The sequence below is a fragment of the Paramormyrops kingsleyae genome, chromosome 12 (assembly GCF_048594095.1).
Source record: "Paramormyrops kingsleyae isolate MSU_618 chromosome 12, PKINGS_0.4, whole genome shotgun sequence".
NCBI classification, from domain to species: Eukaryota; Metazoa; Chordata; class Actinopteri; order Osteoglossiformes; family Mormyridae; genus Paramormyrops; species Paramormyrops kingsleyae.
The window spans coordinates 28,860,646-28,886,978 of record NC_132808.1 but is presented as its reverse complement, the minus strand read 5'-3'; the positions used below and the strand labels follow the sequence as shown (position 1 = coordinate 28,886,978).

The 26,333-nt window shown below is 48.1% G+C and overlaps 3 protein-coding genes and 2 non-coding genes across 15 annotated transcripts in view; 3 read left to right on the top strand and 2 right to left on the bottom strand.

The window, feature by feature from the left end:
- The window catches only part of LOC111833097 (amyloid beta precursor protein binding family B member 2-like), a 72,732-nt gene extending 60,580 nt beyond the window's left edge, over positions 1-12,152 (bottom strand). For 2 of the 5 annotated variants that reach the window (XM_023791069.2, XM_072697886.1), the window contains exon 1: positions 11,803-12,152. The gene's annotated coding sequence lies outside the window, so the exon portion shown is untranslated. Of the gene's footprint in view, positions 1-8,306; positions 8,348-11,786 lie in introns of those variants that run through there. The other 3 variants (XM_072697884.1, XM_023791076.2, XM_072697885.1) reach the window with 3 other exon arrangements.
- Positions 12,153-14,068: 1,916 nt separating this feature from the next.
- On the top strand, positions 14,069-14,141 carry trnak-uuu (transfer RNA lysine (anticodon UUU)). The gene has a single exon. It is a non-coding gene; the product is annotated as a tRNA-Lys (tRNA).
- Positions 14,142-14,898: 757 nt separating this feature from the next.
- trnai-uau (transfer RNA isoleucine (anticodon UAU)) lies at positions 14,899-14,992 on the bottom strand. Its single transcript has 2 exons — positions 14,955-14,992; positions 14,899-14,934 (listed from the first exon to the last, which is right to left on the bottom strand). It is a non-coding gene; the product is annotated as a tRNA-Ile (tRNA).
- Positions 14,993-19,170: 4,178 nt separating this feature from the next.
- Positions 19,171-22,435, top strand: LOC111833704 (ubiquitin carboxyl-terminal hydrolase isozyme L1-like). 2 transcript variants are annotated; one of them, XM_023792250.2, is made up of 9 exons: positions 19,171-19,326; positions 19,450-19,461; positions 19,785-19,901; positions 20,179-20,320; positions 20,415-20,500; positions 20,817-20,864; positions 21,198-21,267; positions 21,418-21,476; positions 21,654-22,435. In XM_023792250.2, the coding sequence occupies exons 1-9, from the start codon at positions 19,204-19,206 to the stop codon at positions 21,735-21,737; spliced, it is 741 nt and encodes a 246-aa protein (XP_023648018.2). In that variant the 5' UTR covers positions 19,171-19,203; the 3' UTR covers positions 21,738-22,435. The 2 variants fall into 2 exon arrangements, with proteins under 2 accessions (XP_023648018.2, XP_023648025.2); XM_023792257.2 differs by lacking the exon at positions 19,450-19,461.
- Positions 22,436-22,573: 138 nt separating this feature from the next.
- Positions 22,574-26,333, top strand: part of LOC111833678 (LIM and calponin homology domains-containing protein 1-like) — a 63,460-nt gene continuing 59,700 nt past the window's right edge. For all 6 annotated transcript variants that reach the window (XM_023792228.2, XM_023792219.2, XM_072697882.1 and 3 more), the window contains exon 1: positions 22,574-22,880. In XM_023792228.2, coding sequence (XP_023647996.2) covers positions 22,794-22,880 — 87 coding nt within the window. In that variant the 5' untranslated portion in view covers positions 22,574-22,793. The remainder of the gene's footprint in view (positions 22,881-26,333) is intronic.

Sequence of the window (26,333 nt, the reverse complement as noted above, 5' to 3'; positions counted from 1 at the left end):
GGGAAGCAAGTTGGTCACATGCAGTGGCGAGAGGGAGCATCACAGACAGGTGTGAGTGGGACAATAACGCATTCTGGCACATTCCACCTGCCGTGTCCATCTCCGTGCGCTCAACGAGGGAAGAGGCGGCCTTACACTTGGCTGATGACTCATTCTTCATTTTAACATAACATTTCGATACGAGCCAAAGAACATTTCACATGCAAACTTTAAAATGTACGCATCAATTTGCAGAGAAAACATGCTTCTAGATTGCATTCAGCTTTGGTCATTTTTTCCATTTTGCAGGAGACCGTACATTAGCGTTGCACCGCTGGGTGAGCATCTCTCCGTCCAGAGACTGTAAACATGGGCACTGTGCCGGCAGACAGGGGAAGCCGATGGCTGGAGAGCTCCAGCGGACGTAGCCTGTAGATCCAAAGTTGGCGCGTGAAGATCTCGCAAAGTTCACGTAAGACAACCAGAGCTTACAGCAGCTTTGGGAGTTGGGTGAGGGAGGAACTAGCTCCAGGTTTCCATCACGGCACACATGCGGATTCCCGCCAGGAGAACCAGAGGCTGCTGCAGGGACAGCGAGGCAGGGGGAGGAGGCCCTTCAGAAGGAAGGGAGGAAGCCCTTCAGAAGGAAGGGAGGAGACAGCAGGAGCAGGGGGCACACATGAAGGGGGAAAACACGACGGGTCTCGCGTTTCAAAACAAATCAGCTTTCTGCTGGATGATCCGCCCCCCGCAGCACACATTTGGGCCAGAAGGGGGCAGTATGGAGCAACTGGCCCACATCTCCTTGCAGCACCTCCCAGTTTACTGAGAAGCGGCAACAAAACAAAGATGTAAGGAGGACTCTGGGAACATCCTATCAGAACCGTAGAGTTCATCATGGCTGTTTAGAAACTGGGCAAGGAAAGTTATTTTGTGCTAAGAACCTGAAAGAGCTCATTTAACCTCTCTGCATTTCAGTAGAGAGTAATAGAGTTCCACTGGACAGATGTGCAACCAGAAGTTGGGTCAAGTTTCTGCAGGCGATGGCTTCTTGCGGCTTTGTCTGTTTGCATTCCTCTCCTAGAGAAGCAACAAATTACCCATGAAGCCTTCTGGCTCGACGTACGTTCACCGGATTCCTGGAGCATTTCAGGGTTTCGTACGGGAGTCGAAGCTTTAGAGAAAGATAAACAAGTGGAGAGAGAGGGTGAGCAGCTCGGTGTCGCTGCAAAGGGCTGTTAGGAACAGCAACCGAACACTGAGAGAGGCCCATGAGATGGAAGCGCAGCTGTGTGCCAAACTACTTCAGGATTGTTTATTTTCTCAGGCTGGAGACCCCGAGGCTGAAGTCCCAGCCCGTTTGGCCAGATGGGAGCCCCAGACCTCATGTAAGCTGGAGCCAGGACCGTCTCTACGTCCTCCAGCTTGTGGATGGGCCTCCGCTGGGGCCCCGAGCCGCGGCCCCGCTGGCCCGCCGGGACCCCGTCCTCCGCCGTCATTCGAACAGCCCCTGGGCTCTTCTGCCTGGCTGCTAATGTGGATCACAGAGGGAAAAGTGCTGAGATCGACACAGCCGTCCGTCTGCAAAGAACCTTCTGGGATTCTCTCTCTCTGCATTCCAACTGGAGACACACGCGGGGAACAGAACTGTTGTTTTTTTTTCCACCCTTGAAGGGAAGCGATCCCTGAGGCAGCGTGTGTCTTTGTCCCGTCAGTAACTGCTCCCATTTCATTTTACCTCGAGGAGAAGAAGGCAGCTGCCTCTGTTTAGAGGAGTGAGGCTCTCGCCCAAAGTCCCTGACCCACCGAGTTCCAGCCAAGAAAATCTGTCTGCAATTACTGAGTGTGTGTGTGTGTGTGTGTGGGGGGGGGGGGGGGGGGGGCGCGTCTAATTATCTGACTGCCCATTGTTTGGGAACGGCCGCTGGAATCCTCAACTCAGAGACCCACACCGCGTCACATGACCCAGAGGGTGCCTCAAAAGGCAAGATGATGTCACCGCACCCAGCCGCTTCCGCGGGGCGCCCTCTGAAGTGGGCAGCCAATGGAAAAAGCACAGCGTGACGAAAGGGTCCATAAGATAACAAGCGAGACACCAGATAAACAAAATATCGCCCCTTTCCAACTGGCAATAGATGAAAACCTCTGCAGAGGAGCAAGGAACCGCACTGAAAAATCAAAGCCTGCTTGTGCAAGCATAGCCAACAGAGTTTACGGTTCTCCCTCGCCTGCGGAGTTTGCGGTTCTCCCTCGTCTGCTGCAGATGACTTTCACAGCTGCGGGATTAGCTGCAGCCTGTCCAACGGCTTACCGTGAAATACACACTACAGCAGCGTTTCTCAACTCGGTCCTCAGGATCCCGTGGACAGTTCACATTTTTGCTCCCTCCCAGCTGAGGTGGAGCAAAAATGTGGACTGCCGGGGGGTCCCCGAGGGGAATACTCACTAAATGAGGGGAGTGCTGTCCCCCCCCAGCAAGCAGAACAGTGATAAACAGTGACAGGTCACACACTTGGGGCCTGACCGCCCCCGCTGACACATCCTAAATCAGGGGTGTCAAACTCCAGTCCTGGGGGGCCGGAGTCCTGTGTAGCTTAGTTCTTTTCCTGTTCCACCACAAGTGATTCAGCTCAGGAGCTGTGTGGTAATTAGCACTAGGAGTTGAATCAGGTGCATTAAATGAGGGGAAACCCAAAATTGTGCAGGGCTCTGGCCCTCCAGGACTGGAGTTTGACACCCCTATCCTAAATCCTAAATGAGGGGGGGGGGGGGGGGGTATTAATTACACGCCAGCTGTTTCCTAGACACATCATTGGCTTTAAAAAGCTGCAAACCAAGCCCTGACTCCTCGATCCTGAGACGCTGACGTTACCCGGCGAGGAAATAGGAGGAGAATGACAACGCAGGAGGTCGACGAGACCATAGAAAACGGGCTGAGCTGGCAGATGCGCAATGGGGCAACCCACCGAAAACCGAGTGTCTGCGCATACTTTGAGCTGCCTCTCACTGCAGCCTCTCACTGCAGCCTCTCACTGCAGCCTCTCACTGCAGCCTCTCACTGCAGCCCCGGCAGATTCCCACCCCTGATATGGTAAGCACTGTGTTCCTCCCCCATTCCTGCACCATTTACATCAGTGTTTCTCAAGCCAGTCCTCTGGGATCTCCAGACGGTCCATATTTTTGCTACCCCCCAGCCCCTGCCAGACAATCCTTGTTTTTGCTCCCTCACAGCTCCCAAACGGAGCAAAAACGTGGACCGTCTGGAGGTCCCCGAGGAAGCAGCTGAGAAACACAGATTTAGAACGTTGTTGCACAGAAAGTCTTAATGCAACCAGGTGCATTTCTCTTTCTCTCTTTAACTTCACACAGTTTCCAATGAGACAAATCCACTGAAAAGAGAAAAGGGAGCATCTCCCCCCCCCCCCCCGCCCCCCCAAGCCTGATGCTGGAAACAGGAGTCGCCTGTACGGCCCCTTGCCGCTGAAACTAGCGCTGATCCAGGAGCAAGTCAGGCAGCGTGATTTAAATGCGTACTGGTGCTCCATTTTATACTGGTTTTGTGAAAGAACCGTCAAAGGTGGAGCCAGTTCAACTGCAAGACTTTTCAACAATATGGAAAACAGATGGTGAACAACAACAGCCGGCGTGAGCATCCAAACGGCCAGCAGCGAGGGCCAGTCTGCAGTTAACCAACACGCTCCATCACGGAGCACCTTTCCTCCATCGCACAGAGAATCGCGTCATTGGCTTTGTGATGAAAATGACGGCTCACGCCGCTCCTGAGTACAACAGCGGCATCACGCATGCAAGACCTGTCACACAACAAGCTCTTTGGTGCAATCGTCTCTCCGCACCGCCAAGGCCAGAGGCTCCCCTCCAACAATAACTACCCGTTAGAGAAGAGCTTCACATTCTCCAACAGGACCGTACATTTAGTGGCCTGCCACAAACCAGGAAATAAATCAAATCTAAAGTTGCTCTCAGCAAGACTGGCCGTCGGACGAAGCTTCTTGGCAGGAACTCTCCATCCAGTCAAAACAAACCCTCGGTCACTGACCCGAACACGGCCATCCTAAGTCTGGGCCCGCGGAGAGATATCGTATCAGCCGCCCTGCTTGCTCTGCACAGACAGAGCTCCAAAACTTAGGGTAATTTCACCAGAAGACTGGGACAGCTAAATCACGACGAACGGCATACATTTCACTTATTTAGCAGATGCTTGATGTACGTTAGAGGAAGCAGGGTCAGACCCTGTCGCTATAGTAACTGGGGGTTGAGGGTCTGGCTCAAGAGCCTAATGGAGAAACTACTCTGCTGACCCTGGGATTTGAACTGGAAACCTTCCTGGTAAAATAAAGGACAAATAAATACAATCTGAACCCAGAGCCACAAATCACCCCCCTTTACATCCCTGTTTTGTAGCATTCTGTCAAACACAAGTGCAGATAAACATTCAAAAAAGAAAATACGAAGATACTATTTTTGGCTCAAAATGACTTTTGCGTTGTTCCCAGGGCTGTCAGGGATACCATCTAGAGTTTGTTCATTGGCGCTCACTGATTGTTTCACACCAAAACAGAAAAACGCAGAGGCCCCGCAATCAGCACAGCGCAATAAAAAGGGCCGGCACACATATACTGCTATAAAGGTGTCTGGGCAAAGGCACGCAATGCTGCAGATGGTACAGAGTGCAGCGGGATTGGAAATAACTATAAAACTTCAAGAAGTCTAAGAAAAACATCATGTGTTATTCACAATAACAAACTTCCTTAGAAGACAGTCAGCATCACCTTAGAAAAATGGCCAAACGTTTCCAGAAATCTCTAAGAGGGACGACAAATGACGGATCATAATAATAATAATCTATACTTTATTGATCCCCATGGAGAAATGGTCTTTTTACGCCTCCCTCAACTTGCTCTTTGTAGAGTAAGCTGTCCGCAAAGGGCAGCCACCTGTACTGGTGCCCAGAGAGCTGGGGGTTAAGGGCCTTGCTCAAGGACCTGCAGACGTGCAGAGGCTGGGTTTGAATCGGCGACCTTCTGATTACAGGCACACAGGCTTAGCCCACTGAGCCACACGCTACCCCCCACTCTCCAGGTTCAGAGAAGCTGCGGGTGCAGAGGAGCTATGTCAGAGCAGGCACGCAATGTTTATGAGGCTTCAAAACAATATTTTCAGGGCTTCAGCATATTTTGGACTGATGTGAGGAATATTGAATACAGACAAAGCCATATGACCTATAAGCTGGCGGAAAATAACCCATGAGATACAATCTTGCGCCAGGCCATGTCAGCAAGATGCAGGTTTCCATAGGGGATGAAACCTCACCTCGTTGTAAAACGTTAAGTCATGTGATCAGAGAGGCCAACTTCTTCCTCCCAGACTGACATTTTAACAAAAATGTGAAACTGCTTCACTGACAGCCCAACAATCCACAGCACACAGACACAGGCTTCCTAAATTACAGCGCAGCTCTCCAAGATGGACGGCGGCAGGAATGCGACCAAGCGGGGCGGTTAGCCGAGACTGGCAGTCGCGCAGAGGAAAGGGAAACGCTTACTGCGACGGGCCTGGACTGCGCCGCTGCCACTGGCATTGTTTTCGCGCATCTGGTGAAAAAGAAAATTGCAACGGGGGGAAGGAGGGATGCTGGAACGCTACTGCAGAAAACGTGGGAACATTTGTGGATAATTATCCTGTTTGTCCGGTGAGGAAGTGCTGCTTCACACCCATAATTCAAGGCGGGAAGCGGACATTTTACATACCCTGTAAGTAACTAAACAGGGAAGGGAACCGGAAACAGGCAGCTGCACAGGGCAGCCAGGAATGGAAGGGTCCTTCAGGAGACTGGCTACCTATTCCAGAAAATCCCTCACAGATGCCTCCCCCAGCCAGTCCTGCGTGCCAGTTGCATATTTACGCCTGGGCACAAATGGGAGGTGGCGACACCAGAAAGAGCCCCCAGTACGGGCGTGGGCATCCGCGGCGTTTCGACGTGGGCCTGTGATACCGAGACGGGCGGCCAGCAGCGTTCGGGAGCGCAGAGGACAGTGCCGCCTGACTGGGGAAGGACGAGGGCAGCGGGGGAGAGAGAGTAGGGGCACGGTGGCCCTGGGAAGCCCCCGTCACCAAGAACTGTCACTGTCACAGCGGCAGAGAAGGAGACAGAGACAGTTCGCCTCCAGGGGGGGCGGGGGGCAGTGCGGCGCTGACAGACTTCAGGAAAAGCAGCTCGAGCCACATATTTACATCGGGGGGGGGGGGGGGGGGGGAATCTCAGCTCCATCGCCCCACCCGTCTTCCCTCATTTTCCCTGAGCTTGCAGAACCTGATTGATCAAGGAACATAAACCTGAGGGAGCTGAAGGCAAAAGCAAACATGAGCTCAGCAAATCTGGGACATGGGATGCATAAAAATACGGAACTCGGGGGCGGGGTGGGGGGGGGGACTAGGCCTGCGGGCAGACAGATGCTAGCTGCCATTTCAGGATGCAGGTTTGTCCTCATGGCCAGAAGCCTCTCCACACGCACCCCGACGTTTCCATAACCAGGGCTGGTACGCGGTCAAGTCAGTTAATATGCCGCGTCTATGATCAGAAGGTTACCGGATCAAATACCAGGATTATGACCTTGAGCAAGACGCTTAACCAGGGACACTGCCTGACCCTGCCCTCTCAAAAAAGTTAATCACTCTGGTCATCTGCTGAAAAAATAAAACGTAAACAAGCAGCCTCGCTCGCTGGCTCCTGACTGGCGAGTCCCGCAGAGCCTTGGAACATCCCACCCCAACTTTTTTCCCTCCCTACAAAAACACCGTGAGTATCGCACCCGCCGCCTGTTGCCTCGGGGCCCACTTGGGACAACGTGCGCTTTGTCTGAGTCTGAGGCACGCGGGGCTGCCTCAAAGAGCAGCTGTGCTGGCCGATTCGCAGACGCCAGCGGCACAAGGGCTCGGCTCAGAGCGGCCGCCGCTGTTTGGCTTTGGGTGACACGGCCTGTGTCAATGAGGCCCGTCTGCGGAAGCAAAAGGCACAAGCAGGACCAAGCAGGACCAAGCAGGACCAAGCAGGACCAAGCAGGGAAACAGACCCGGCTGATCATATCACTCACTTCGCTTTTTCAAGATCTCTGCGCTTTGCTGGATATTATTTTAGCTGAATGTCATTTTTTAGTTACATTTTACAGTGTTCCATTTTTTCCGGCTGGAAATGCATGCTCAATATAAGCTTATAAGACAACATAATCGCAAAATGAGGGAAGAAAACTATGATACTCTAAGAAAACATGATTAGAAAAAAATATTCGAAAAAAATAGCGAATGCAATGTTTACATTATTAGTGTCTAAACACAAGATATTACAAACTGTATAATAAAATTAAGAAAATTACATTTTCGCCCAGCTAGCCTATCACACTATCGCAGTATTTTCTCGTACCGCCTCACAGACTGTTCTGGAAATATTGCTTATTTGCAGTTTTCTCACTTTCTCTCTCGGCACCCAAATGGGTTTCCTCTCTTCACAATTAGATTATATGGAACACTATCTGCTCGTCGGACCATTAAGCTGACGGTTCTGCCGCCTGGGAATTCCCGGAATGCTTGTCAGAGTAAGCGTTGTCTACGAGACGGCAAGAGTACTCCAGCCGGAACCTTTCCGGATCATCTACTTTGCTCTTCATTTTGTCCCATGACCCCTGAGGTTTCCCTCAATGCCACGTCGGATGAAAAGGGGCACGACTCACGCCAAAGATCCAAGTAAATAGCTCAACGCCAAAGTTTTCACGCCATCGCAAAAGTCCCAGAGAGCTGCCCTTTGCGGTACTAATTAGCAACGCATAGACGTGCGTGATATATCGGTATCGGCCGATGTTCGGCATAAATCACGTTATCGGAATCAGCTCTGTGTGGTCACACTTACATTTAGACTTCAGTCAATATTCAAAGTTAGCAGCACCAAAGCTAAAGACATAACTACTAAAATAATGGAGATGATCACATTGGACAATCGGCCACTCCCATAATTCGAGGGAAGTACGAGGGATTTTGTCGGTTTATTCGTCACTTAGAACCTCACTACAGTCTCCCAAGTCGGCGCTGCTCTGCTGACCTCTCACTGCCTGTGTTATATGATGTGGTTGCTACACATAGTCACAGGATCTTAAGAAGTAACCTGACCGACATTAGTTCCCCTGCAGATCTTTGGAGGTCAGAGGTTAGCTGGTTATCAGCGTCTGTAATGTTAGACAAAAATATCATTTCTACATTGGTGCACCACTAACAACACACATGGCAACAATAGGTCACCCAAGTTCTCAAGAACCTACCTTACAACCAGCAAGTCAGCCACTTGAAAAGAATCAACTCTGTCAGTCATCCGAGTCTGAGCTCCTGCCTCGACGCCCGTGAGGAACATGGCTTAAATACACCACAGCCCGTATTTACCTCACTGAGGCCAACAAGCCAGTCAGCAGTATTAACCATAACAGCAGACGTGCACACAAACCCTCTGCGGATGTTAAATCAGCATTATCGCGTGTGTGAACGACGTTCCAATGCATCAACCCTGTTGTTCGATCGTTTCTCAAAAAGCAACAGGGCCAGAATTCGAGAACAGCAGAGAACAGTGGGGAACAGCGGGGAACAGCAGGCTGTTTTATGAATCTGTAAACAGCGGTTGGTAGCCTTGTTAGCGATGGCACCTTCGTGGGCGGCTTTGTTGTTCAGCTCATTCTAAGGCTCTGTAACCTTCACCTGAATCCACAGTAGGCCAGGGACAGACGGGCTGCAGTCTGGTTGGGGATTTTCAAACTGAATGGTGTAATGCCTTTTGGCACGACGGGGGAGGGAAGAGTGACAAGAATGAGCTCTGCACCATGACAGATTACAGGTACCATCAGCATTTCCCTCAAACTGTGTAAAATCTCACCCTACTTCAAGACATCCACCTACATCCCATTTCCCTAAAGGTCTAAGGTGAGCGACCTGTTGGTCACAGACCAGCTCTCCTAACCCAGCCACGTGACTCTGGAGTCTGAAACTCCTGAAAGACAGATTCACACCGGATGTTCTGTCTATCAGAACTGCAGAACCCCCACCCAGCATCCTCCTCTCTAGCCAGTAACGGCCTCACATCATGGAACAACTCATCAAACACGTGGAGAACAGCAAGCTGAATGTAATCTCACATATCAATGAATCACAGTACTGGGTGGAAGCAGGCAGAACCATCCACCAGTATGCTAGTAATACCAACTTACTCATGGTAACCAAGACCTTGCAGATCATTGTTGACTTGAGGAGAACACTGGCCCAAATCCACTATCTTCATCGCTGGCCAATAAATAGCCATTGCAATCCAACATAAATACTTCATTTGTTATATTGTGGATTATTTTTTCTTCCCAGCTAAACAATAACTGTGTGTCTTTGTTTGGCAGGGATATTTCAATTTTAAGAACAAGAATATTTTTCACAAATTTCTTTTAGAATGAACAAACAAAATTTAAATTTGTTATTGAATGAAAGTCATTTCCTGGTATTACATTTCATATTGAATAAAAAAACTGATCCCAGGGATAATATTAGACATTTCTACAATGATATGTACCAATTTGTACCTTTGAGGGAACAATTACTTGTCACTGGGGTTGTTCCCGTTTTCCTGACAGCGTGCCATAACCTTAAAAATGATTATTTTGATTGATTTTCAACTTACAATGCCAGTGTATATGGTACTTACAGCAAAACATTTTAAGTAATGTCCTATTTCGCAAAATAAAGGTGGAGGTAAATCATTAGCACATTGTCCTCGGACAGGCAGTCTGGTGTTACGCACACTTACGTGCCGTCGCCGGCTGCCTGTCACCGGTGATCACCTCCACGGACGGCTGCTTAAATCGCGTGCCATCGTCAGCGAGACGACAGCCTAAAACGTCAGAATGATGCAGGACGCTACTCTCCTGTCAAGCCGGCTCTTCTCCACCTGTCAATCAGCACTCGTGACAGCCCCCCCCGGTCCCTTCTGTCACGGTGATGGAGGGATTGCATGGAGCAGGGCCACCACCATCATCAAGGTCAGCCATTTTTATTTAACTGAAGTCCTGGAGGTCCTTTGGAACATACTTCAAAATTTTCCATGAGATATTAGACACTTCTATCCAAAGTGACATATATTTTTGAGGAAGCAGGGGCAGACGGTCCCTGGAGCGATTGACGGTTAGGGGCCTCTCTCAGGGGCCCGAAGGTGACATCATTCTGCTGCCCCTGGGATTTAAACTCAGGAACCTTCAGATCACAGACACAGTGTCATATTGTAGCCAATACACATTTATTTCACTAAAAACTATAAGGCTCTGACACTAGACACCCTTAAGCTGAGACAGGAGCTTATGTGTCAAATGCAGTTGATGTTTGTTTACTCAGAAGTAAGAAGAGGCGCAATCTATTACACAGACCACAGGACATCAACATTAATATGTCTGTCATATGACTTTACAATATATTACGTCAACTTTTCACGTTTTATAACTATGCAAAATAAAGGGTATAATACAAAAATGGTTTTATAACTCTATTACAAATAAATGCATATTTCACTGACTCGCACTGCTGCCTAATACATCCAAGGCTGTTGGTTCGAATCCCGCCTCCGCTCTGTGCGCGTGGATTTCGTATGATCTCGTGCTGTGCCGGTTTCCGTCCAGAAACATGCAGGATAATCGGTACAGTGTCTCTAAACTGCCCGTAGGGTTTGTGTCCTGGAGGAGACGGTGCCAAGTTTGCCTCTGTCCCCCGACCCTACACAGGATAAGTGGGCGGGAAATGGATGGATTGAAAGAAATACAGGCAAATGGGTAGGAATTCACTGCCGTTGACTATAAATTTACTTTAACTTGGAGGGGGGCGTTGGTTGTTTGTGAACTATTACAGACACACGATACTGGCAAAATGTAATCAACAAGAATTTGTTTGCACAGTGCAACATTTATAACTGTTCATTTCTGTCAGTGTCCATCTGTATTAAAATAACCAACAGCACCACTTATTCGTATACTGTACCGTAATTAGCCTACCGCAAATAACAACGAATTAACCCGAATTACCCTGAACAGCCCAACGGCAATGAACAGGCGGCGAACCTCAACCGGCACAACACTCGGGGTTTACAGACATGTAACGTAAACTGCTTATTGACTCCGTCCTGGATTAAACGTCTATTTGATAACATAGGAAGATGCCTGTGTAACTCAGTGTGAATTCTGTAAGAAGCACCACAGCGCTGGGGGAAACACGTCGGCATGTCGCAACGCATACACGGTTACACGTCTCATATCTAAAATGTAAACTTCCTATTCCAGTTACTGAGTTACATATAATGTTTTTATTGATGTGCCGTAAACGCAAACATTAAGCTAGGAGAATCGAAACAAGACGTGTCATGCTGCTTTTATATACTGTATGCATTAAAAGGAGCACAGGCATTCTTGCATAAAATACAACGAAAACCGGATAATCTGCCCAAATGGATAGAGAGACACATTATGAAAGATAAGATTGATCAGTCCTCAGCATCCGATCGCCGTCGGCGGATATCGGCGATGTGGCAGCCAGCGACTGATCGCCGCACATTTTCTTGCATATTTGCTCACGGAAATTAAAGATCCTAAAACGCCACCAACTTCCAGCAGAACAGCGCGCACGCAGCGAAACCCGTTATTAGAAAAGACTCCAGACTGACGCAACCTCTCTCTCGGATCCGCCAAACACACCAAGAATGAAATCACCAAAAAAATTATCATACTTACAAAATAAGTTACTTACAGAAATGGGAGACGCCGCAGACAGACGGCTTACAGACCAGCGGGGCGGAGGGAGGTGCACGGCGTCTGCATGTGAAGGGGATTCCTGGCATAGCAGCGCTCACCTCCCGTGCCTGCGCTTCTCCTCCAGCCGTCCTCGTTTCCAGATGTCAGCGCCTCGGAGCGTCGCCGAGCCCCGGTCTCCGCCGCTCCGGAACTGAACGCTCCGATCGCGGCGCTAACCGCAGGAAACAGTTTTCCGCGACCCCCGTGAAACAGCCCCTCCTTCCCGCTCCGCAAACATTATTTATACGCGCTGCTACGTGCCGTTACTGCCCTGTCATCTGTCAGATCTGTCACCTGCGGTCGCGGGCTGGAAAGAGCATTTCGCAAAAGCAGCATCAGGCTAAACTGTACAGCTAATTATATTGGTAATAGTGGAACTTCCCATACAGGGGACGCACTACGCTTAAAAGGCTTCATTTGACTCATGGACTTCATGGGTTTTAGAATAAACCGGTTAGTGTGACCAGGGATGCAAAAATGTTTTCTTCTTGTCTTTTTAGATGGTAGAATATTTGTAGAATTATATGTTTGGTCTCGTGTGCTCCTTTCAAGGAAAGTCAAAAACGCGTTAACGCTGCAATGCGTGCAGTGCGCATTTTGGCGTGTTTAGCCGTGCCTAATTTTAATCACTTTTACACATATTTCACATTTTTACCAATGATGGCAATTCAAAATTACTATCACACAGGCTCAACATCTTTTACATGAACTGTGTATGTATGAATATATGTTGATATTAGAATGTAATGTTTAATTAACACTTATTTAATTGCAAATAATGAAAATATTGTAGAGATCTTTAGAAGTAACTGGATTCAGAGTCATGATTCATTTACTTTCACCAACTTGATGTCATATATGTAATGATGCTGGTCATGTTACCATCATTGTTAACATGGTGATCAACAGCTAATCCTCCACACAGGGGTGCCATTTAAGGGAAGGGGTGATTTCAAGGGCCCCTGAATGATAGGGGCCCTAAAAAATTTGTAACCTGGTTGGATTTTTTCTGGATTGGGGGCTCAGTATGTCATGCTTTCCTGAGGTGTACAATCTCTAACAGCCCCCCTGCCTGGATACACATTTCACAATATTAGTCTATAACATATAACCGCATAAACCAAGGCTGTTCCTATGGTCATTTTCTATAGTAATATTCTAAAAATCTGCACGTCTTGTGGATAGACTCTTTGTAATGATAATAACTGGGCAGTGTTGCCCCACTAAAGCTGATCTTGCTGTTTCTACCCTGAAGATGTAGATTATTTAGCTGCTGGCTCCGTGGAAGTGCAGACAAAGCATCCTTGACCGCAGCATGCGAGGGCTGATTTTCTGCCCCAGGATGAGCTTTGGGAGAGATGGCAGAGCTCAGTAATAATAATAATACGTTTTATTTCTATAGCGCCTTTCATACACTCAAGGACACTTTGCAAAAACACATTTAACGAGGCAGGCAAGTTGTAATATTCATTAAATAGATGTGTTTGTAACAGGAGCTTAAAATGGATAACAGATTTTTCCTTACAGGGACTAAGAGGAAGAGCATTCCAAAGTTTAGGGGCTGTCACACTAAATGCTCTGTCACTCATAGTTGATAACCTGTGCTTAGGTACAGTGAGTAAGTCAGTATTGGATGATCTTAATGCACGGAAAGAGTAACTCAGATAATGATAATGGGAGGGTCCTGCAGAAATAAATGAGATGAGCAACAAAACATCAAAGACCCAAGCCTGGTGTCATTGGTGTCCCGCCCCCTACCCCCAGCCTTGGGGTCACACGCCATACTGCCGCCCTGATCTGAAGCACATGTCTCCTACTGTGACCCCTGCAGGTGATATATAAACAACTGCTTAATGCTGTACTGGAGGTGGCCAGCAGGGGGTGCTGCACCGAGACATCAATCCCAATGACGTGCTGGTGCAGCAGGCTGCGGGATCCCTGCACGCGCTCGTGCTGAACTGGACCTCAGCTACTCCATCCATAGCTGGGCCCTGGACTTCCTGGGAGGCAGAGCCCAGGTGGTGAAGATTGGTAACGACACTTCACCCCCTCTGATTCTCAGCACCGGGTTTGCTGCCTGAGTTCAAGGCTGTGCGTCCTCATCACCAATGACTGGCAGAATTCAGAAAAAACTGCATCATTGATTTCACACACAAAAAAAAAACTGACAAAAACATTACACGGTTGTCATTTTAGTATTCCTTGCCCAAAGTTCATACAGAGCCTGGATAGCTCAGTCGGTAGAGCATCAGACTTTTAATCTGAGGGTCCAGGGTTCAAGTCCCTGTTCAGGCGATAGTTTCTTTATGGGAGTGCAAAACAACAACACACTCTGCAGCTTGTTATTTGAAAAACCCAGTCAGTTACAAGAAATCACTTTATGACATGTAGAATTTCACCAGTATTCATTTAAAAAAAATCTGCTCAATGTGTGGCTCAGTGGGGTGTGTGTATGATCGGACGGTCATCGATTCAAAGTCCAGAGTCTGCAGATGGATTTCACCATTAGGACACTTAGCAAGGCCCTTAACCCCCAATAGCATCAGGCACTAACGGACCCTGCTTTCTTTTCTTCATCACTTTGGATAAAGTGTCTGCTAAATTATATACAGTACAGTATTAAAAAAAAATCTGACAATGCAAAAACGATAATGTGGCTCCCTCTGCTGGTTGATCTTGATATGGGTACCCTGAAGTACGATTAAGGTAGGCTTGAGTAAATAAATGCAAAAATGTCCTACAGGAGACATAGTAGCTTACTGTAGAATTGATCAAGCTTTTATTGCCAGATGTTATAAATTTTCCTAAACCAATGAAGAGTTCTGATTTTATAGAGTTTTCAAGAGTTTATTTAAATACTGATACTGATACTCTTGTGTCCTTATTTTCCTCTGGTCTCACAGTTTTACATGGAGACGCGAAACTTTTATTTATGCAACATACCCGATTACATGAGTTTTTGCTCTAATATTCCGACAGGTAAACATAATTGTCATTTGACTACAATGCAACTAAATCGACAGTATCACAGGGACAAATTAACTAAAGCAGATGCTCCAGGTGAGGTTCGAACTCACAACCTCGGCATGGCTCCGCCGGACACTGCTGTATAAGTACCGCGCGCTGACCGATTGCGCCACAGGAGCAGCCGAAAAACCATACTTGCTTTATAAATGTAATTAAAAATAAAATAAACGTTATACAATAATCCAGATTTTACAGGGACAGCTAAAGCTATTTAAACGAGATCCCTATGCCAGATATATGAGCGGAAATACAGCAATCTATAAAATAATAAATATTAAAACCAATAAGCTATGAGTAGCCTAATTAGCTCTAAAAATACAGGTATAAACATTATCTTCAATAAACTGTGGCCAGGGGCGAAGGAACCGGGAGGAAGTGGGAAGTGTACCCCACAATTCATAGAGCTTTATAGGCCAATAAAATAGACCTTACTATGTAAATTATTAAATTGTGCCCCCAGCAATAGGCTTATGTAGCTGTCTCCTACGCCGTTGGCTGTGCATTAAAAATAGCAGTGGTGTTCAACTACCGACACGTGGTTCTTAACATTTACAGGCAACTTTTGTGGAAAATAAATTATTGTCTCTTTGTATTAATTTAATCACCATACAAAAATAAAACAATAGTGCACTGCTTCAAGTTATATTATAGGCTTTCCTGTCCACGATAAGTAGCTGCGAGATAGGTGGATGGATCAGTTCAATGTGAAATCTAACTTGTTCTGAAGGTGATCCTCTTTGCTCTGGAGAATTAACCTAAATATATTAATCACGGGGGCCCGGCCGGGCACAGCCCGAAAGAGGCACGCGGGACTGTCCCCAGGTGGGCCCACCACCCACAAGGGGAATGTCAGGGGTTCGGTGCATTGTGGATCGGGTGGCGGCCAAGGGAGGCCCTGGCGGTCCGATCCCCGGCTGACAAAACTGGCTTTCGGGACATGGAATGTCACCTCTCTGGTGGGGAAGGAGCCTGAGCTTGTGCGTGAGGTTGAGAGGTATCGACTAGATATAGTCGGGCTCACCTCAACGCATAGCTTGGGTTCTGGAACCAATCTCCTGGAGAGGGGCTGGACGCTCTTTTACTCTGGAGTTGCGGCGGGTGAGCGACGCCGGGCTGGGGTGGGGCTATTGGTGGCCCCACAGCTCGGTGCATTAACACCGGAGTTTACCCCGGTGAACGAGAGGGCTGTTTCCCTGCGCCTTCGGGTCGGGGATAGGTCTCTGACTGTCATCTGCGCTTATGCGCCGAATGTCAGTTCGGAGTACCCGGCCTTCTTGGATTCCCTTAGCGGTATGCTATTTGGCGTGCTGCGGGGGGATTCCATTGTTTTGCTGGGGGACTTCAACGCTCACGTGGGCAATGACAGTGTGACCTGGAAGGGGGTGATTGGGAGGAACGGCCTCCCTGATCTGAATCCGAGTGGTGTACTGTTGTTGGACTTCTGTGCAATGCATGGTTTGTCCATAACGAACACCATGTTCGAGCATAAGGGTGTCCATAAGTGGACATGGTACGAACATGCCTGGGGCTACAGGTCGATGATCGATTTTATAATCGTATCAACTGATCTGCGGCCCTCCGTCTTGGACACTCGGGTAAAGAGAGGGGCAGAGCTGTCAACTGATCACCACCTGGTGATGAGTTGGCTCAGGTGGCGGGGGAGGAAGCCGGTCAGACCTGGTAGGCCCAAGCGCATAGTGAGGGTTTGCTGGGAACGTCTGGCAGAGGCTCCTGTTCGCTGGAGCTTTAACTCGTGCCTCCGGCAGAATTCCGACTGCATGCCGGGGGAGGTAGGGGACATTGAGTCTGAATGGACACTGTTCCGGACCTCCATTGTGGAAGCGGCCGTACGGAGCTGTGGCTGCAGGGTGGTCGGTGCCTGTCGTGGCGGTAACCCCCGTACCCGATGGTGGACACCAGAGGTGAGGGGGGCCGTGAAGCTGAAGAAGGAGGCTTACCGGGAATTATTAGCCCGGGGGTCTCCGGAGGCAGCTGACGGGTACCGGCGGGCCAGGCGGAACGCGGCTCGGGCGGTCGCAGAAGCAAAAACCCGGACGTGGGAGGAGTTCGGTGAGGCCATGGAAAGTGACTTTCGGTCGGCCTCAAAAAGGTTCTGGCAAACCATACGGAGTATCAGGAGGGGGAAGCAGCTCCTGGTTCCTACTATTTATAGTGGGGTGGGGGGGCTGTTGACCTCACCTGGGGACATCATCCGGAGGTGGAAGGAATACTTTGAGGACCTCCTCAACCCTGCCTCAGATACATCTACGCATACTGCCTTTGAGACATCTGAGGGCACAGAGCCCGAGGGTGCTTGGGGGGGCTTGCCCATCACTGAGGCTGAGGTGGCCAGGGTGGTTAAACAACTCCGTGGTGGCCGGGCCCCGGGGGTGGACGAGATCCGCCCGGAGTACCTGAAGGCTCTAGATGTTGTGGGGCTGTCGTGGCTGACATGCCTTCTCAACAGTGCATGGAGGTCAGGGACAGTGCCGCTGGATTGGCAGACCGGGGTGGTGGTCCCCTTATTTAAGAAAGGGGACCGGAGGGTGTGTTCCAACTACAGGGGGATCACACTTCTCAGCCTCCCTGGGAAAGTCTATTCCGGGGTACTGGAGAGGAGGGTGAGATCGATAGTCGAATCTCGGATTCAGGAGGAACAATGCGGTTTTCGTCCTGGTCGTGGAACGCTGGAACCAGCTTTATACCCTTGCAAGGGTACTGGAGGGGGCCTGGGAGTTTGCCTATCCAGTCTACATGTGTTTTGTGGATTTGGAAAAGGCTTACGACCGGGTTCCCCGAGGTGCTCTGTGGGGGGTGCTTCGAGAGTATGGGGTCCGGGGTCCACTGTTGTGGGCGATCCGGTCCCTGTACGAACGGAGCAGAAGCTTGGTCCGCATTGCCGGCAATAAGTCGGACGTGTTCCAGGTGCGTGTTAGGCTCCGCCAGGGCTGCCCTTTGTCATCGGTCCTGTTTATCATATTTATGGACAGGATTTCTAGGCGCAGCCAAGGCGTCGAGGGTGTCCAGTTTGGTGACCTCAGGATTGCCTCGCTGCTTTTTGCAGACGATGTCGTCCTGCTGGCTTCATCTGCTGGGGATCTCCAGCAGGCACTGGGGCGGTTCGCAGCCGAGTGCGAAGCAGCAGGGATGAGGATTAGCACCTCCAAGTCCGAGACCATGGTTCTCAGCCGGAAACGGGTGGTTTGCCCTCTTCGGGTTGGGGAAGACGTACTGCCTCAAGTGGAGGAGTTTAAGTATCTCGGGGTCTTGTTCTCGAGTGAGGGTAGGCGAGATCGGGAGCTGGATAGACGGATCGGAGCGGCGTCTGCAGTTCTGCAGGCGCTTAACCGGTCCGTCGTGGCTAAGAAAGAACTGAGCCAAAAAGCCAAGCTCTCGATCTATTGGTCCATCTTTGTCCCTACCCTCACCTATGGTCATGAGTTATGGGTAATGACCGAAAGAACGAGATCGCGAATACAAGCGGCCGAAATGAGGTTTCTCCGCAGGGTGTCTGGGCTCTCCCTTAGGGATAGGGTGAGAAGTTCGGATATCCGGGAGGGCCTCAGAGTAGAACCGCTGCTTCTTCACGTCGAAAGGAGCCAGTTGAGGTGGTTTGGACATCTGGTGCGGATGCCTCCTGGGCGGCTACCCGGAGAGGTTTTCCGTGCATGTCCTACAGGGAGGAGGCCCCGGGGCAGGCCCAGGACTCGCTGGAGGGATTATATCTCTCGGCTGGCCTGGGAACGCCTCGGTGTACCCCCCGAGGAGCTGGTGGGGTTAGCTGGGGAGAGGGAGGTCTGGGTGCCTCTACTGAAGCTGCTACCCCCGCGACCCGAACCCCGGACAAGCGGCAGATGATGGATGGATGGATGGATGGATGGATATTAATCACGGCACAATAAAATGACTGAAGGGGCAGTTACACTTCGGGGCTTAATGAATGAGGTACAGGGGGGCTCGGTGGCTTTAAAGAAATGTTTAAAAGGGTTTAAAATGCCATTGGAACAAATCAGCAGGATTTGATATAAGGCCGTAGTCCTGGGCGAGCATTCTGTCAAATAAGTTTCAATTATTGCTTATATTCTGGCACCTATTTGAACTGATTTTTAAATAAGAGCTTCAATCCTAATGCGGGGCTAAAACATGCTACATTGCAGCTGTTACTGCGCTGTTCACGTATGAAATACCCAATAAATACTCTATTTGTGCTCTTTTATTTTCACACATTGTGCTCGGCATGTGCGGTTAAAGCGTCCTGCGCTCCTGCACATTCATTCGTTTCACGCGGTTCGCACTTTTAGGCGTAATACGGCGCCTCGCGCTCGAGCGCATGCTGTCCAGCTCCGAACCGTGGGAATCCGTTAATTTCGGCGTCGCCAGTGAAACGGGATTCGCTCCGGTTCACTCTGCGGTCGCGGTCATGGAGTGGAGTCCCATGGAAATAAACCCCGAGGTGAGGCTCCCCGTAGGCGGGGCTCTGACTTGGCCGGCGTTGCGCTGTGTGCGGTTCCATGTTTTGTTTTTTCCCCTGAAATCACTATGTAGCCTAAACACCCCGAACTGTTTCTCTTTTCAGACACTGAACAAAGTACGTGCCGGCGCTGGGCTCCTTCTGGAAAGAGCTTTTTTATAGCATACATTTGCTTTCCTGCACCCCGAATGAGATTTCCCTTATGACTGTGGGGTCTTAAGAGTCTGATTACCCGGAGTTAGCAGTCGGAGGCAGTATTTGTATTGTTAAAGAAATTAAAATAATAATAAAAGTATTTATGTGGCGTTAAGATATCGCCCTCTACATAGGTAGGACAAAACTCGTTAGCATGTATCAGTGGTGTTTTTTACGATTTTATTTGGCGGCTTGAGGGCAAGCGTGTGTTTAAAAATAGCCCAAACAGCAGCGGCTGATTGCAGGCGTTAACCAGACTGGGGCTGGTGGGGAGCTGGCGCTTCGCCGACGTGACAAGCCTGGACGACGAGGCGCCCGTACCCGCCTGCGCCGTCATGCTGCTCTTTCCGCTCACGGGTCAGGTAGGGGCGTGGCGGAGAGGGGGAGGGGCGCGCGGCAGGTAATTGAGGGGCGGGGCCTGGCACACAGGTCCTATTCTAGTCTTTTTTATTTATACAGCACATTTAAAAATCAATGTGTTGTGCCAAAGTGCTGTGCATCAAGAGGGTTTGGAAGAGAAAGTAGTCTATTAACATATGTTGAACAAAGTTGTACTTAGCCGCAGTAAACATTTGTGGTATTTTGTAGTCCATTGTTGTCTAAGTGAACGCTGTTCTGTGTGGGGTGGATGTCTGTCAGCATGAGTCTTTCAGAGCATCGCAGCTGAGGAGCGATGAGGACGACCACAAGGTTTACTTCCTCAAACAGACTGTGGGAAACTCGTGTGGAACGGTCGGCCTTCTGCACACTGTGGCCAACAATAAAGACAAACTAGAATTTGGTAATAAAAAATCTGTACACAGTCCAGAGTTCTCCAGACTGGGGTTGCGCAAACTGCAATTATAAGTAGCTGGCCTGTTTTTTTTGGCCTTCAGAGAGTGACTCCGTGCTGAAAAAGTTCTTAGAAGACACAGTAAACATGTCTGCAGAGGAAAGAGCCAGAGAACTGGAAAGCAGTCAGGTATTTGCTGTATACCCTGAATAAACTGTCTTTAAGGCAACTTATTTAAAGATGTAAAAGGATCATTTGGTTGTTGAACTATAAATCATTTTGGCTGCAAGTAATAAGGACAAACATTTCACTAGATGGCGCTAAAAAACTGTCCATGTACATATAAATATATGTATGTATATAAATATATGATCCAACAAGTTACTGGTGCCAAATGCCAGCAGGCCATGAAGCTGAATTCATATATTTAAACAGAAAACTAAGAGTGTACATATTCGCAGTTTGTGTTCACTTGAATTATTTAAACATCCCCCCCCCCCCCCAGGAAATTCATAAAGTTCATGATGGGGTGGCAGCTGAGGGACAGTGTCAGGTAAATGTTCTTATTCTGGCAGTTGAGCTAAAACACATTAATTTGTGCTTTATTTCAGTTTAATCAGTTCCTGTTTGTGTGTATAAGTTGAATTGGTCATTTTTTCCAAATTGCAATGTCAAATTCAATTGTGTTGTCAAATGACTGCATTTTTAAAAAAATACAAAACTAGTATTAGAAATTATGCAGTGATGTCACATGCTTACCAAAATATTACCTGAGTGATTTATTTGAGGAACATGGTGTTTATGCATGTACAGTATTTTACAATAAGGACTGTAACTTCATGCAAGTATTGAATTTTTGGCTCAGACTACTTTATCTCTCCCCAAGGTGGAAGAAGGGAAAATGGGTTTTCACTTAATTACTTTTGTCAATGTGGGTGGACAGCTTTGGGAACTGGGTAAGACATAGTGACGATTCTTAGTTCAGTGTTGGATTCATATTAAATGGTCTCATTGAGGAAAATTATTCTTTAACGTCCTGGAATAGTCAACCTTTAAAATGCCAAATTCTATAATGCAGTGTTGATGCTGAACCATTCTGCTTTCAGATGGAAGAATGAATTTCCCTGTGAATCATGGTGCTACAAATGAAGACAGTTTTGTAATGGTACAGTATTTAAACATCAATAGATAAATCATCCTGTACAATTCCCCCCCAACCCATACACAAGGATATCAGTTTAAGGAACACAAGTGAGACAGTAAGAATCTGACATCCTACGGTAGCTGGCTTCCTTTGTGCTGGCAGAAGGTCATCTGACATGTTTTTGTTTTTTTTTCGTAGGATGCATCAAAAATCTGCCGTCAGTTTGTGAAACGCGAAAAAGATGAGGTGCGCTTCTCAGCCGTGGCACTGTGCAGAGCCTAACGACAGGAGTGGCGGAAAAGGCCTCTGTGAACAACTGGCTGCCACACTTATAAAACGGACTGGGACTTAAGTGTGTGTTTTAAATGCTTACAGTCACATCTTTTCACCTATTGGTATGGCAACCTTTTTATTTGCTGAAAAGTACATAAAAGAAGGAGTATGCAGGCATTTTGGTATTTTATAAGTTGTAAACCTGTGGAAAGCTCAGTTCACCAGCTTGACTTTTCACTCTTGGATTTAGAATGGATGTTTCAGCGAACAACTATTTCATTAACTAGACTACTAGAGGAACTAGGGATCTACAGGCTTGTTTTCAAATTGAACTTTATACTTTGTCTAATGGATCTGCTGTAGAAAACCTTAAGTCAGGTTTCTTTATGTATTTTGGCAGAAGATGTAATCACTCAATAATACTGCTTTGTTCAGAGAAGACAGAAAATACTTTTGTTTGATTATAAAGCTCCCAGCTTGGAATGACATACTGTTTATAAAAAGTCCATAAGTTTGTACATCTGGTCATGCATGTTGACCTTTAACACAAGTGGGATTCTTTGTTTACTAGTGATGTGGTCTGTAGTCATTTTGGCACGCAGCTGTGAAATGCTATTGTATCAAAGTGTCATGGTGTCACATTGAGTATTTAAGCGGTACTTAGAAGTACATGTGAATTAGCAGTTATTAAAAAGCACGTGTTGAAATGTTGTTTTTAGGCATACTGTATATATGAACTGTTACCCTGCCCCGCCTGGCGTGGGCGCCCTTCAGCACGTGTCCTGTGGGTGCGCAACGGGCGTGCAGCCCTGGCGGCCGGCTGATGGGCTCGGCTGCTTTGCATTGGCTGCTGGCGCTCACTGTTGCTTTGTTTATTTGCGCTGTGCAATGCGAGTGAGCGGGCGCCAAGGTACAACGCACGGATCTTCCACAGTGCACAACCAACAGCGAGCAGTGAAATATCACTCCCCAGGTCTTCGTGGTGGTCTCCCAGCTGCTCTCTGAAGCAGGATATTTCAGTGCTGAAGTTACCTGGAGGTCGCTCCTCCCTGTCCCGCTGTACAAATGGCTTGTCATGGTGTGGAGGCTGGCGGACCCCCGCAGCATCAGCACTGGGAGCCAGCGTTCAGTGCGGCGCAGAGCTGGATCGAGGTGAGATCCGTGTCCCGTGAAGTTTACCGGCTCTCCATTTTAGAGAGGTATTATAAAGCTAAACGCAATAAAGTAAAGTATATCCGTCTGTCAGCGAAACCAGGTTGTGGGTGTCGATACGTGCAGCGTGTTTTTGTACTACAGGCTAATCGGAGGAGGTTCAGAAACCGCGCTTAAGTCCGTGTGAAGTTTGTGTTGTATCAGTAAAATGATCGCTTGGCCGAAAATATAGACAAATCTCACTAAAGATTTGCAGAATCTCCAAAAAAAACAAACAAACAGGTTTTGTTCGTGCTGGAAGTTAATTGCATTGGTCCACAGTGTTTCGTTTTGCAGCTGAACTGCGTAAGAGTTTATAATGGGTTCTTTCGCATGGGATACCTACTTTCAACTTGATCGGTTTTTTTGTTATACGCGTGAGTTGCTGCGTCGAAGCCCCTTTTATAAGCCCATTGACCGAAGTGCACTCAGAATTAACTAAGACGTCCCATGTCAGCTCTCTTAAGGATTTTGTCGTAAACAATCTATATTTTTAACGAATCGCTTATTAAAATTTCAACTAATCAGATGCAGTGTTTGCAATAGAGTAAGCCGTCTTTTGTTTAAAGTGCATTTATGGTTAGCAGGTGTGACTGTGACATCAGTAAGCAAACCGAAAAGTAAACGTGGTGAAATGTAGATGGAGCTTTCCAGGCGGTATATCAGGCTTTTCAGTGTGTAAGGCAACGGATCTCGTGTCCTGCCGTGAGTCGGGGATGTAAGTCACTGTTAGCAGTTTGGTCGTCGGTGTAACTGGGAGCCTTTCAGCCTCGGGCTGGATTTAATGGCTGACTGAGAATCTCTATCCCCTGTTTTTCACACATCACCAACTTGCTGATAAAACAGACAAAATTCAGACATGGTGAAGCCCCCCCTCCGAGACTCGCATTGTTGTCCTGAGATGACTTTTGTGTCCGTCTGCAGAAAACGGGATTTAGTGTGGCAACCAGATTTTAAAAATTAGTTTTAAGGGAAATCATTTAACAGCCCACCACTGAGCATGTTACTGGTAGTTATCTCTACAGGAATAAAAATGTTTATTTTTAATTAAATATATAGGACTGAGTTTAAAAGACTTGTTACTTTTCTTTGTATATTTAGCACAAAGTTTGTTTCGCTAGTCACAGGTGTTAGGGAACAAAAGCAGGATCTTTTACGCACTGTCTAATGAAGACTTTCCACTGTGAGGTGGTTCTCTTGTATATGAAGTGGATGAGGAATTGGCACCGGTATTGTGGAGAGGGCATGACTCTGTGGTCCCAGCTGTAGGGTGCCAGCGGGTTGTTTTGTACCCCCCCCCCCCCCCATTCTCCCCGATGATGCTGACCATCATGCTTGTAGAAGCCCCCTGCAGGGTTGCGTTTGTGATGTGCTTGCATGATAATGCAGATAATCAGACTCATCTTCCAAGTGTCAGGAATCTGTGGTGTTTTCAGAACAGTGACACCCTGCAGAGAGCCTTTTGCCGGAGGTGGGACAGGAATGCTGATCCTGAGGTCCCCTGACATGCCTTGAGGACTGTGAAGGAATTAACCAGAAGTTTTGCTCGAATGAGCCCCCCCTACGGGCATGAGGAATGGCTGTGGTGTCGTGGTCTGAGTGATGCACTCCATGTAGCGAGGCCAGATTGCCACGGTGATCGGTGTCAATCTGGGGTTCAATCCAAGGGCGTTGCCTTCTCATGCTGCAGTGGCCTCACTGAAATCCCCATGGGTTCCCATCCATGTTATGAGTGGCGGCCATTGTCTAAATCCCAGCCCACCAGGGAGCCACGGAGAACCACAGTCACATGAGGTCATGAAAACCCTGCTGAACTGTTTTCAGATACATGATCAAAAACCTCATCTTCGGGAGTGTTGTATGGCTCTGCAGACACTTGTACTTGTGATCGGAAGGTCGCTGGTTTGAATCCCAGGGTCAGCTGAGTGATTTTGCCGTTGGGCCCTTGAGCTGGGCCCTCAACCCCCAGTTTCCCCAGCGACTGGATATAAGCGTCTGCTGGGTAGATGTAATGTTACCTCACACAGAAGAGCAAGTGTCTCATGCCCGAACCAGGTGAACAGCCAGGAAAGACTGAATGATAAATGTTTGGGGCCAAGTCTGCAGATTTCCTCAATTTCTGTTACTGGAGGTCCTGCAGCTCAGATTCGGTTTCTAAAGCCTATGTGAATGCTGGGTGTTTTGTTTGTCTAGTTGCAGCTCTGTAAACGTCTTTATAGACTGTCACCCTTGCATTGCATTTGTTTTTTTAAAGGCCTGTTTGGTAGCTGTGGAGACCTTCAGCTGAAATAAGTAGCCCTCCAAAAGAACAATGATGGTGCATTTTGAGTCAGAAGCCGCAGGTTTCTTGTATGAGGCCGTTTCCTGATATTCAGTGTTATTATTCTCCGTTTTCCTCTTTGAATGTAACAACAAACCAGAAGTCCAGCCCTTCAGCAGTGGGATGTCTTTCTTTCTCTGCTCTGGCTGCTGTCGTTTGCTGGTGTCCCGGGAAAGAAATAAATCCTCCTTTTAATATAACATTTGTTCAAACTGGCAGTTCTCTCAACGGCTCATTGGGCCTACAGTATGTGGGGAAATCGCACGCGTGTGTGAAAGACATCAGCCCGTCGGTAACCGATAAGTCACGAATGTCAGGACGAGCTATTATCCGTTTCCTCTATATATTCTTGTGATCCATAAAGACATTGTGTGGTTAAACTTCCTGAAGTTTGCTGAAAAAAAAAACAATGCAGGAAATCCTCGCCTTGAAAACTCTTCGCATCAAAGCCGGTATGAGGACTGTAATCCCTCTCTGGAGATCAGTGAAAGGGACCTTTTCACAATGCAGGAAATGTGAATGTGTTCCAGAATTTAAAAAGAAACCTTTGAGTGGAAACTAATTTAATGATGTGGTGTGTGTGTGTGTGTGTGTATATATACATACATACATACATACATACATACATACATACATACATATACATACATACACACACGCACACACACACCCAGGGGTTGGACAGTGAAACTGAAGCACCTGGTTTTAGACCACAGTAATTTATTAGTATGGTGTAAGGCCTCCTATTGCAGCCAATACATCATCAGTTCATCTTTGGGAATGATAGATACAAGTCCAGAGGGCTTTTGATATTTTGGTTGATATATACCCAGACTGTACCCACACAGCACAGATCTCGCAGGTCTTCTCTCCCAAGGCTCCCTGGTTACTGAAATCTCTCCTCTATCGGCATAGCAGCGACACTCCCGGTGCTGGCAGCCGGCAAGCCGCTGCGTTACTCCCCAGGAATCTGGGAACATTTTGAATGAAGAAACGTCTCGCATAACCACAGAACAGCTGCCCGGCGAGAGACACTCGGGACGAGAAGAGACACCCATCAGCCTCCTGACAGCGCTGTAGAGAGAGCCGTTTAT

Coding starts and splice junctions, on each gene's coding strand:
- LOC111833704 (XM_023792250.2), top strand. CDS start 19,204: ATGCTGTCCAGCTCCGAACCGTGGGAATCCGTTAATTTCGGCGTCGCC. Junction 19,902..20,178: donor TCTTTCCGCTCACGGGTCAG/GTAGGGGCGTGG, acceptor GATGTCTGTCAG/CATGAGTCTTTCAGAGCATC. Junction 20,321..20,414: donor TAAAGACAAACTAGAATTTG/GTAATAAAAAAT, acceptor TTTGGCCTTCAG/AGAGTGACTCCGTGCTGAAA.